The 12,713-nt window shown below is 33.5% G+C and overlaps 1 protein-coding gene across 1 annotated transcript in view; it reads left to right on the top strand.

Annotated features, from left to right (window-relative positions):
* Positions 1 to 12,713, top strand: part of sspo (SCO-spondin) — a 97,368-nt gene that overhangs the window by 71,019 nt on the left and 13,636 nt on the right. Inside the window, exons 87-97 of the mRNA XM_067377682.1 lie at positions 596 to 766; positions 925 to 1,095; positions 2,101 to 2,256; positions 2,415 to 2,539; positions 3,301 to 3,437; positions 4,203 to 4,249; positions 4,390 to 4,608; positions 5,120 to 5,281; positions 8,083 to 8,199; positions 8,276 to 8,414; positions 9,947 to 10,143. Of these exons, the coding sequence (XP_067233783.1) occupies positions 596 to 766; positions 925 to 1,095; positions 2,101 to 2,256; positions 2,415 to 2,539; positions 3,301 to 3,437; positions 4,203 to 4,249; positions 4,390 to 4,608; positions 5,120 to 5,281; positions 8,083 to 8,199; positions 8,276 to 8,414; positions 9,947 to 10,143 (1,641 nt within the window). The remainder of the gene's footprint in view (positions 1 to 595; positions 767 to 924; positions 1,096 to 2,100; positions 2,257 to 2,414; positions 2,540 to 3,300; positions 3,438 to 4,202; positions 4,250 to 4,389; positions 4,609 to 5,119; positions 5,282 to 8,082; positions 8,200 to 8,275; positions 8,415 to 9,946; positions 10,144 to 12,713) is intronic.

Below are 12,713 nucleotides of genomic sequence, written 5' to 3'. Positions count from 1 at the left end.
ATATATTATTCTAGTATTTATTCATATTTTAAATGAACTTTTATTTATATATATTTCAGTTTTCATTTTAATTTTAGTTTATATTTTAATATTTTTATGTACTTTTGTCATATTTATTAGTTTTTAGGTTTTAGAAAATTTAGAATTTAGATACTATAATTTATTTATTTTTTTCAGTTTTAAGTTTTGCATCTAATATTTTAATAGTTTTAGTTAACAGTAACACAAATTATATAAACTAAATTATAGTTTAAATATAAATACATTAATTATTAAATATTAATTAATTTTAATTTTAAATTAATTAATTTTCAGGTCATAGAAATAAAACTAAATTTAAAAAAAAAAAAAATTAAAAAGATTGTTTTTCTAGTTCTGCTCAGCTCTTAATTCATCAGCTATAAATGACTTTTATTGAGTACAATCTCTATTAAATTCTTAAAAATCACTTTGCTGAGATCATAAACAGTGGGAAAAGTCATAGAAATTTTCTGACTTGTGGGAACCAAGATTGAATATTTCTGTATTTCCACATAAACCGCTGGACCAGTCCAGATTCAGCTGATTTTATGAATGAATTGTTTGCTTGCATTAGTGGACGGTGGATGGACCCCGTGGTCCATGTGGTCGGACTGTCCCGTGACGTGTGGGAAGGGTAAACAGATCCGCACCCGCGCCTGTATCAACCCTCCACCGCGAAACAACGGCACAGACTGCACTGGACCTGAGAGAGACACCCAGGACTGTCACGCTGCTCTATGTCTTGGTACTGGAATAGACCTTTTCCTCTTTTAATAGAAAAACAATCAGCATCATTTTATTTGTGTCATCCTGTTATATAATAAACAACAGTCAAAGACACATGGTCTGCTCTGAATTCAGGTCATTAATGCTTCCATATATGATTATGTCTGGTTCCACCAGATGACCTTTGCCCCTGGTCCCCGTGGTCGCCCTGTACGCGCAGCTGTGGCGCTGGTGTGATCTCCAGACGACGGCAGTGTGTGTGTGAGGAAGATGGCGATCACGCGTGTCCTCCGGAGCTCCACAGGGACGGCGAGGAGACACAACTGTGTTATAAGAGACCCTGTCCAGGTCATTATTTCTGTGTTACAAATGTTCATATCATCACAGAAGTACTCGAATAAAAGATTATAGTTCAGATATAAACACTGATGTCTACGGTAGCGATCAAAATAAAAAGATGCCGCTTCAAATAAAGATTGTAACACTACATCTTCACACCAGTAGGTGGCGACTGTTAAAATGTGTTTGTCATTGAACATTTCATTTAATAGATTCGTTCAAAAACACAGATTCATCCAGTAATGAAACAAGTGAAGTCGTTGAATCATTCACTCAACCTGATTTTTGAAAAATAATTCATTTAGATTAAATATGTTTAAATAGACTGCAGCAATTAACATTTAGACAGAACCTCGTAAATTACATTATTTGGTTTAGTTCATTGTTCAGAATCATGAAACAAAAAATCGTGAGTCTCAATTTATCCAGAATCGTGCAGCTATGATGTATGTAAATTAGTATTATGTGCGTTTGTTATTTTTATTAGTATTGTATTTTTTTTTAGAATATTTATATTTAGCTTTAATTAATTTTTAGTACTTTTTAAGTTTAAGTTATGCATTTAATATTTGTTATTTTTCAGCTTTATTTAAATTACCGAAAACTATTTTTAAGTTTTACTGAACAATATGCATTTAATATAATACTATAAGTTAATTATTTATGCATTTAAAATGGTAATTGTCAGGCCTGGAACGATTATAGAAATAAAACTTACATTTTTTAGAATTTAAAATGTTTAAATTATAATTTTACTGGCTGTTGGAGTGATCAAAAGAGATATTCAAAATGAAACAAGAATTTTGAATTTTACATTGTAAAATGGATGCAATAATAATGGGTAATGTATGCAAATGCATGCATATTTATTAAGATAATGCCTCATTTTCATATTTATTAAACATAAAACTTGTAATACTGAATTTAATTGAAATAATTTATAATAAACAAAATTAAGAATTGACCATTTAACTTGACTTAAATTGCGGATGTGTTCCTCGTTCTCTCTGTCAGCCTGTCCGATGTCAGAATGGAGCGTGTGGAGCGACTGTTCCTGTGTGTCTCAGTATCAGCAGCGCTATCGTGCGCCGCTCGTTTCAGCCAGCAGTGGGCAGCGCTGCAGTGATCTTGAGAGGCAGAACCGGCCCTGCACACCTGACAACTGCCAAGGTGAGTGTTAAGAGTTCCAGCTCCTCTCATCCCAGTCTGTCAGTAACGCTCTGTTTAGTTCCTGTCTCTATGAAGCCCCACCTTCTGAAAAGCACAGTTTTTCTTTATTCTGCATATGAATTATTTAAATGAGGAATATTGATCTGTGTGTCTGTCAGATTGTGAGGAACCCTTCCTGTTCTCTGAATGTGGATCTCCGTGTGAGAAACACTGTGATCTGTTGGGTCAAACACACATGTGCGCGTCCCGTCAGAACTGCACACCCGGCTGCTTCTGTCCTGAGGTTCGTTCTGCTTACAATAAACATTTCACACAAATTCAGTGGATTAGTTCACTTCAGAATTAAAATGTCCTGATAATTTACTCACCCCCATGTCATCCAAGATGTTCATGTCTTTCTTTCTTCAGTCGAAAAGAAATGAAGGAAAACATTCCAGGATTTTTCTCCATATAGTGGACTTCACTGGGGTTCATGATCTTTCCAACATGATTACGTCATGCGTGGAGCATCACAGAGCAGTGCATTAGATTAGCATTTGAGGTTAAAAAGTATATAATGTTCATTTTTTTTAGTAAATGTCCGATGGTTTCTCTAGATAACACTCTTATTCCTCGTCTGGGATCATGTAGAGCTCTTTGAAGCTGCACTGAAACTGACATTTGGACCTTCAACCCGTTGAACCCCAGTGAAGTCCACTATATGGAGAAAAATCCTGGAATGATTTCCTCTAAAACCTTCATTTCTGCTCGACTGTAGAAAGAATAGAAGAGTAAATTATCAGGACATTTTAATTCAGAAGTGAACTAATCCTTCAACGGATTTTGTTCATTGTTTATTTTAATGTAATGTATTTAACTAATGTAAACAAATTAAACCTTATTGTAAAGTGTTAACAGATTCTCCCAAAATAGGAAAAAGCATAACAAATTTGTGAATAAATAAGAATTATTATATTTTCCTACTTAAATGAGAACAAATGTATTTTTATATACTGGAATTGAATTTGAGTTCAGTGATTATTCCGAGCTGTTGTCGTGTTTCAGGGTCTCCTGCAGCAGAACGGATCATGTGTCCGTCCGGATCAGTGTGGATGTGTCCACCTCCTTCATCAGGGGTCAGACAGACCTGTGGCCGTCACTGTCCCGCAGGGGGCGCTGGTGACCGTGGGCTGCAGTACATGGTGAGAGATCTATCTATCTATCTATCTATCTATCTATCTATCTATCTATCTATCTATCTATCTATCTATCTATCTATCTATCTATCTATCTATCTATCTATCATTCGTTCGTTCGTTCGTTCGTTTGATCGATCGTTCTGTCTATCTGCCATTCTATCTATTTATCTATCTATCTATCATTCATTCGTTCGTTCGTTCTATCTGTTTGCCGTTCTATCTATCTATCGTTCGATCATTCAATCGTTCGTTCATTCGTCTGTTTGATCGTTCTATCTATCTGCTGTTCTATCTATCTATCTATGTATCTATCTATCTATCTATCGTTCGTTCGTTCGTTCGTTTGATCGATCGTTCTGTCTATCTGCCATTCTATCTATTTATCTATCTATCATTCATTCGTTCGTTCGTTCGTTCTATCTGTTTGCCGTTCTATCTATCTATCGTTTGATCATTCAATCGTTCGTTCATTCGTCTGTTCGATCGTTCTATCTATCTGCCGCTCTATCTATCGTTCAATCATTCATTCGATCGATCGATCGTTCGTTCATTTGTTTGTTCGATCGTTCTATCTATCTACCATTCTATCTATCTATTGTTCGTTCGTTCATTCGATTATTCTATCTATCGATCTATCTATCGTTCGTTCATTCGTTCGATCGTTCTATCTATCTATCTATCGATCTATCTATCGTTTGTTCATTCGCTCGATCGTTCTATCTATCTCTCTATCTCTCTATCTAAACGTCTTGTATTTGTGTGTTTCAGTCTGTGTCACGACGGCTCTCTTCAGTGTGATTTACGGGAATGTGAAGGTATAACTCTTCTATTTATAACTGTATAACCATATTCAGCTCTGAGTGTCTGTGTTTTACTCACAGATCAGATCACCTGAAATCTAATAACAGTTTTCCGACTGTTCATAAATAAATCACAGTCTCTCTCTCTTTCTCAGTGATGGTCAGTGAGTGGTCAGAATGGACCTCTTGCTCTCCATGTATCCCAGCATCCTCCTCTCTCTCCAGTGGGGATGCTTCAGGTCTTGTGTCCGTTCAGCGGCGGTACCGGGCCTGTCTGGATGTGGACTCTGGGCTGCCGGTCAGCGGGAGAGAGGGCGAGTGTGATGAAGAGCTGGAGGAAGAGAGAATCTGTCCGCAGCCTGACATTTGCACCGGTGGGTCGCCATAGTAACACTTCAAACACTTCCTGTATTGTACTTTCAGACGCCTGACTGGCATCAAAGCAGGAACCAAAGGGCAGCAGATCTGGAGTGGGCGGCATTGAACCGGACGGCCCCGCACTTTTAGCTCAAACTACAAACAAAACACCTTCACACAGGATGGAAATGTGTCTGTCCAATGACTTGGCTTGGCTCATGAATATTAATTAGTTGACATGAAACAGAGTTGTAATTGCTAACTAAAATTATTTATAATGATTGCCTTGGCAAAGTTGAAGCACTATAATTATATAATTATAACTGGAAATGAATACAAAATAAAACTGAAAGGAAGATAAATTAAACCTGAATAGTAATATTTAAAAATAAATAAATAAATAAATACTAAAATAATAATAATAATAAGTAATACTGACATGAAATGGCCATTCAGGAATGTCATCTTGACCTTCTTAATATTCATGAGGTAATCTGCGTGTCGTGATGTCACTGTGTCTCTGGTCAGATCTGTGTCACTGGAGCTCATGGAGCGGCTGGAGTGTGTGTAAAGACCCCTGCAGCGGCGGATACCGTCAGCGAGAGCGCCGACCTTTGACCTCTGACCCCGGACCACATTGCAAGAACCTGCAGACGCAGTCTCAGAGCTGCAACACGGGCCTCTGTCCTGGTACACACATATACACTGAATTTATTTATTTATATTATTATTATAACACAATACAAAATGTATAGATGTATTCAGAAATATATGTGTGCTATATGCATATATGCATTTATTTTTTGACAATATTTTAATATATATAATATTTATATAATATTTGTATATATATATATATATATATATATATATATATATATATATATATATATATACATACATACTTATTCAGAAAATATATTTATTTATTTATTCAGATAATATTATAAAATATTTATAATTATATATATAATTGCATAATTAATGATAATGTTAATTGTATTAATTAATGAATTAATACAGTTATTTTTTATTTATAATGTATTTTTTATATACAAAATGTATAGATATATTTGGAAATATATGTGTGCTATGTGCATATTTATTTGTTTAACCTTTATATATATATATATATATATATATATATATATATATATATATATATATATATATGAGCAATATCACACTCGTAGCCGTGCGATATGGCTGTATATCAGCTCGCTGTGATTCGTCCGTAAGCATGAGGCCGCAGGCCGAGTGTCGTAGGTAATCACAGCCATATCGCACGGCTACTCGTGTGATATTGCGTTTATACAACAGTTCGACGGCACGAGTGTGTAAATAAATAAGAACAACAACGGAGTGTCTTTAAAACCCTCTTTTGTGCAGCACTACTTCCTTCCGCCACGGATTCAAATCTCAATTTGACAGTTGGACCAAGCCTCCATTACTAATTCTAAAACGTCACTTCAGAACTAGTAACGAAGGAACGTTGAGTTGCTTCATTGAAACACATTGAATTTTCTACAGTGTTAGAGAGAGAGAGAGAGAGTAGGCTATTACCTGTCTGTTATATTGCATTAACGTTACATTCATTCATCAAGTCGATGTCCATAATATTACATCCTTTATACAAGTCCGTTTGAATGTCCGCTGAGGTAAGCGATCTTTGTATTCTTTTTTCAGCTTTGGGAATTTTCTATCCATAACACCACAGCGCTAAAACAACTTCCTTTTGCAAAAGTTCCTTTCAATTTAAAAGTCTCTTGTGCTTCACTGACTAATTCTCCTGTAAAGTGTTGCCGCCATCTAATGGCGTATTAATGTAATGTTCACTCAATCCATATTACTTAATGGACATATTTATATAAAATAATATTTATTGAACAACATATAAGCACAACTGTACAGTTCAGTCAAACATTTTACAAATATTTAACGAATGAAAAGGATTTTAAAGAGCTTGTGACAAAACCTCCTAACTCAATTGGATCCTCAAACTGTCAATCAAGCCTCATTAATCCGCCTCCCCTCTGAATGAAGTGCGCACGTAATTTGGACATCTCTGTGCAATGCAAAGGTAAATAAAGATCAGATGTTTGAAAACAAAAAATGTAAAGCGTTTTCTTTACTCAAAAAAACATGTTTATAAAGTTTAATGTTTTACATATTTGAAGCAGAGAAGAGTCTGATATGCCCCGTCTAGTTGTAGCCAATATGCTATATAAGGATGTAATGTAACGTTTATTATTATCAAATTTAATATAGCACAATTCGACTTGCTCAGGAACAAATAATAGATTAATAAGACCAAAGATTGCCCGTTCTATGTACTCAAATTGAATTATGTCTCGTGTTTAACCACTATAAGAGCCAGCGGCAAATCCCCGAGGCATGGCCGAGATGAAGCTGTTCTCGGCGGTTACAGAAGCACTGAACGGTCACTGACGCACTTGAGATCGCATCTCCGAAAACGCCAAAACAAATTGTAAAATAGGCGCTGTTATTAAATATGAGTCACATATTTCAGGTCTAAACAACTACATTCTCGCCTGAAAAACTATTAAAACTACAGTTCGTGGTACAAGAAGTAGTATTTGTAAAAATTACGGTTGATTTGATCCGCCGCCATGACGGTCACTTCAAGCGGAGTGATACAAACGGTGAAAAGGCAGTAGGAGTGCTGTTATCACTGAAATATTGCATGGCTATCAGCCAATCAGATTCGAGAACCAGACAGAACTGTTGTATAAATATATATATCTATATATATATTTTTTTTTTTATTCAGATAATATTCTAAAATATTTATAGTTATGTATGTAAGTGCATAATTAATGATAATATTAATTGTATAAATTAACAAATTAATACATTTATTTTTCATTTATAATGTATTCATTTTTTATAAACAAAATGTATAGATATATTTGGAAATGTATGTGTTCTATGTGCATATTTATTTTTTTAAATATTTATATATAATATATATTTATAAAAATAAATATACTCAGAAATTAATTAATAAATATTTATAATGATTTATGTAATTAAATAATGATATTATTAATTGTCTAAATAAAAAAATACATTTATTTTTTATATTATTTTATTCTATTTTTATTTATATACTATTATACTATTATTATATATTTTATGATAATATAATATAATATAATATAATATAATATAATATAATATAATATAATATAATATAATATAATAATATAATATAATATAATATAATATAATATAATATAATATAATATAATATAATATAATATAATATAATATAATATATTAACTCTCCAGGACCACAGCTATCACTTTTATAATAAATACTTTAGTTGATTTGAGGATGATTTGAGTTATCGTGTATAAAGAAGTTCTGCTGAATTCTCATAATAAACAGAGAAAATGCTAAAAAGTGCTCAGATTCACCATTTATTTTTCATATATTAGTCATGTGTGATATATGCATCCAATCACAGGTGAGCATTGTGAGGACAGAGGGCGGGTCTATGACGAATCCTGCGCCAATCAGTGTCCTCGCAGCTGCGCTGACCTGTGGGAGCACGTCCAGTGTCTGCAGGGCACCTGTCATCCAGGTACCAGCGTTACTCTGACCTCTGTCACACACGGACCAATGAAACGGGAGATATGAGCGTGTTTCCTGTGCCGCAGGGTGTCGGTGTCCAGACGGCCGGCTGTTACAGGACGGAGGGTGTGTGCGGGTGGACGACTGTCGCTGTGGGGTTCCAGTGGAGAACGGGACGCTCGAGATCCGACCCGGAGAGAACATCACCGTCAGCTGCAACACCTGGTCAGAGGACGTTATTATTTATAGATCAGGTTTAGCTTAAAGGATGTCCCTGATGGGAGGATTTGTCAGGTTTTGTTAATGTCTGGAGACATTTTTCTGAAATATTGTCCTGAAGTTGAAGATACGTTAAACACAGATTTACAGAACTGTACAAATGTACACAAACAGTTAAGACCTTATTGTGATCCAGTTTTTACTGTATAAAAATAAAATATGAAATAAATAATAGGATATATATACATTTTATATATATATATATATATATATATATATATATATATATATATATATATATATATATATATATATATATATATATATATATATATATATATATATAATATTTTTATTTATTCATCAGATATATTCATAAAATGAATATAACAAAGAATATAATAAATATTTAAATTATATTATTATATTTAAATTATTTATGAGACATAAAAATATTTTGTAATAAATAAGTCAATAAATCTGTATATAAAGCAAATGCACACAAACAATGAAGACATTATTTGACCTTATTATGATCCAATTTTTAATATATGAACATAAAATATATAATAGGATATAAATAAATATTTTGTACATTTATTTAAATAAACTAAATATTTAAGTAATATAATACAAATAATATTTGTATTTATTTATCAAACATAAAAATATTTTGTAATAAATAAATGAATAATCTGTGTGTATAAACAATTAAGACATTATTTGATATGAATATGATCCAATTTTTATATAAAAAATATAAATAAATAAATATATTATTTTTTTTTAATGACTCAATGATTTGCTCACTGAAGGATTAGTTCACTTCAGAATGAAAATGTCCTGATAATTTACTCACCTAAATATTAAACCACAAATAAACTATTTAAATATAAATCCTGCATGTCTGTGAGCCTTTGAAATGAATGACATGGAAGCGCGGTTTCATTTAGCTCATGCTGAAGCACGTGCGACGCTCGCAGCATTAATTTCATTAATTTGTATATTATAATTTATATTATGAATTAAAACATAATATATATTAATAATGTTTTAATTCATAATATAAATTATAATATACAAATTGTATAATATAAAATAATATAATAAAAATAAACTTATTTATCAGAAATAAAAAATATTTTGTAATAAATAGATGAATAAATCTGTATATAAAGCGAATGCACACAAACAATTAAGACATTATTTGATAGTATTATGATCCAATTTTTAATATATAAACATAAAATAGTATATGTATAATATATTATTTTTTACAATTATTTGATATATATATATATGTATTTTTCAGACATAAAAAATATTTTGTCATACATAAATGAATAAATCTGTGTATATAAAGCAAATGCACACTAACAATTAAGACATTATTATGATCCACTTCCTGGTGTTGTGATCCTCTAAATGTTTTGACAAGTTTTATCAGGTCTTCCTGTATTTATGAGGATGTTTTTATGGCCCTATAACAAGTACTTTCATATCTACATAAATACACACAAATGTGTCTGTCTCTGCAGTGTGTGTGTCAATGGCTCTCTGTCGTGTACGGATCGGATGTGTCCGGTCTACAGTCCGTGGGGATCGTGGAGTGAGTGTTCGGTGTCATGTGGGATGGGACAGAAGACACGCCGGCGGTCCTGCACACACACGACTGGAGGACCGTCCTGCACTGACACCCTCCAGAGTGAAATCTGCTCGCCGTCGCCCTGTCCAGGTCAGCCAGTGTTAGAGCTACAGTCATACAGAGCATGTTTACTTTCAAAATCCATGCAAAATTAATTTACATAAAACATATGGGTCATGTTAGCCGGCTGTGTGGTGAGCGAGTGGTCATCCTGGAGTGACTGCAGCGCCTCCTGTGGTGGAGGAGTATCACTGCGCAGGAAGACGGTCCTACAGGAACCAGAGCCTGGGGGTCTGACCTGCCCCGGACCCCTCGAACAACACACCGCATGCAACACTAACAACTGCCTGCCCGGTACAGGAAATACGTCTACACACACACACACACACACACAAACACACATGAAGGAGAAGCCCAGTGGTGTAATGTAATGAAGTAATAATACTTTGTTAAAATATTTTTTGGGAGAATCTCTACTTTACTTGAGTTTTTATATTTCTCTCAACTTTTACTCCACTACATTTCCTAAATAAAATACTATAATATTTTACTCCGATACATTTTCCCAAAGCATTTTCGTTACTTACTACAAAATAAAGTCGTAAGAACACAGACTGCAAGCAAGTGCTCGCACAACCGCGGTTGATTTCATTTTCCGGGTTGCGTCCGTTGCTGGAGCGGCAGAGAAGAGTGCGCTATTATTATACAGTACGAGAGCGACCTCTAGAGGCGATATAAAAACTCACTGATGCTCGTAGAGTTTGTTTTGACGTGACCTGAGGCTGTGCGCAAAAATATAGACAACAAAACGGTATGTTTTATACTACAGTACATGATTTCATATCATTATAAAGTAATTAGTTTATTGACTAGATGCTGCATTAGTGGAGATCAGCAGTATGTTTGCCGTTGAAGCTGAGAAGATGCTAACATTAGTACCTCAAGCGGTTAAAACAATGTGACAAAAACACCAACTGTTCAATGTCACGATTGTTACCATTCATTTGTGTTAGTTTATATCCATTTGTTCGCTTTTATACATTCATTATCCAGCGAATTTGCATATTTAAACTGTATCCTCATCATGCAGCGACAGAAACATAATAAATCAGAAATGTATTCGATTTCAGTTCTTTTTTTATCAGCACTGTAACACATATTTCATTAGATAATCATCAAGTTTTCTAAAATAGAGGCAAATAATGTGTGAAAGTATACATATAATAAACCCATGCGTAAACCCGTGTGTAAAGATGGTAATTTTAAGCATGACTGTTTGGATTTATATGAAATGGAAACACTTTACAATAAGAGTCCATTTGTAACATTAAATAAGGTTAATAAAAGTATTGTTCATTTTTAATTTCAACATTTACATTTTAACATTTTAAAGTTGTCTCTTACATTAGTTATAATGCACTGTGAACTAACATGAATGATCAATATATAATTAGTATTTTTATATTTAAAAATTACAATAAAAATTTAGCCTTTTTTTAATTCAAAGAAACAAAATGTAATCTTGCTGCTCAAACTGTGTGCAGAACAATTTTTAATAATATTTTTTTGCTCCTACATTTACTTTCAATACTTAAGTATGTTTAATATCAGAAAAATACTTTCATACTTCAGTACAAAAAATATCACATACTTTAAAACTTTTACTCAAGTAAATTTAACTTCTACCAAAAAGATATCTATACTTTTACTCAAGTATGGTTTTCGAGTACTTTATACACCACTGGAGAAGCCTGACAGCTGAACAAACTCAAACACAGTTAATGAAAGACAAACACTTATGATGTGTCACCTATAAACCCTTCAAACACTCCTTATATATAATACCTGACTTCAGTTTATGATTTCATAAAACATGACAGCACACGCTCATAACTCGAACTGAATGTGTTGCTTTGTCTGCATGAAATGCATGAAGGAATATCTCAGTCAAAATCAAGTAAATCACAAAAAAATTTTTTAGGATAATATTTACCTCCCAAATTCACATTCATTGTTCCTATGTAAAAAACTTTATATAGTATCTTTATAGTATGCATGATTTTATATTTTTCATGAGCTTCAGACATGATAATCAATTTCCATGTCACATTTGTTTATTTGCAGAAACGCTCATTTTGTTTACCTTCCTTTAGCTCCATTACAGCTTCACATGGTTCTCTTGTGTGCAATTTTATGCTTCTTTCAGTGGACGACAAGCATGCACTAAATATTATAAAAACATCGGCACTGATTTGCATTAAAGCAACAGAATCTGTAGAAGCTGAACGAGGCGGCGTGTGACGACCATGCTGCTGTTCATTAATTGTGTTTTTAGATGATAAGACAGGAGTTGATGGACTCATTTAAAACCGTGAGATAAGCCTTCGGGAGGAATGAAGTGTGTCTTAAAACAGATTCCCCTCAAGAGTCGTTTAGGCAGCTTGATTACTACTGTTAATGAACTTCAGCTGGTACTCTGTTAAACCAGCACCAGATTCTGCCCTCATGAGACACAACAAATCATTTGCGTTTAGACTACTGTATTAAAAGCAGTAGTCAACCCTCAAATAATAATCTAATCTATGTAAATTGTATGCTAATTGGGATGCTGAAATAACGGTGTGGTCTGTTAGTGTGTGAAGCAGCGTGTTTTCTCCCTC

This window comes from Chanodichthys erythropterus, chromosome 23 (genome assembly GCF_024489055.1).
Source record: "Chanodichthys erythropterus isolate Z2021 chromosome 23, ASM2448905v1, whole genome shotgun sequence".
Lineage (NCBI taxonomy): Eukaryota > Metazoa > Chordata > Actinopteri > Cypriniformes > Xenocyprididae > Chanodichthys > Chanodichthys erythropterus.
Note: the sequence above shows the minus strand (reverse complement) of the source record. Positions and strands in the feature narration are given on the sequence as shown.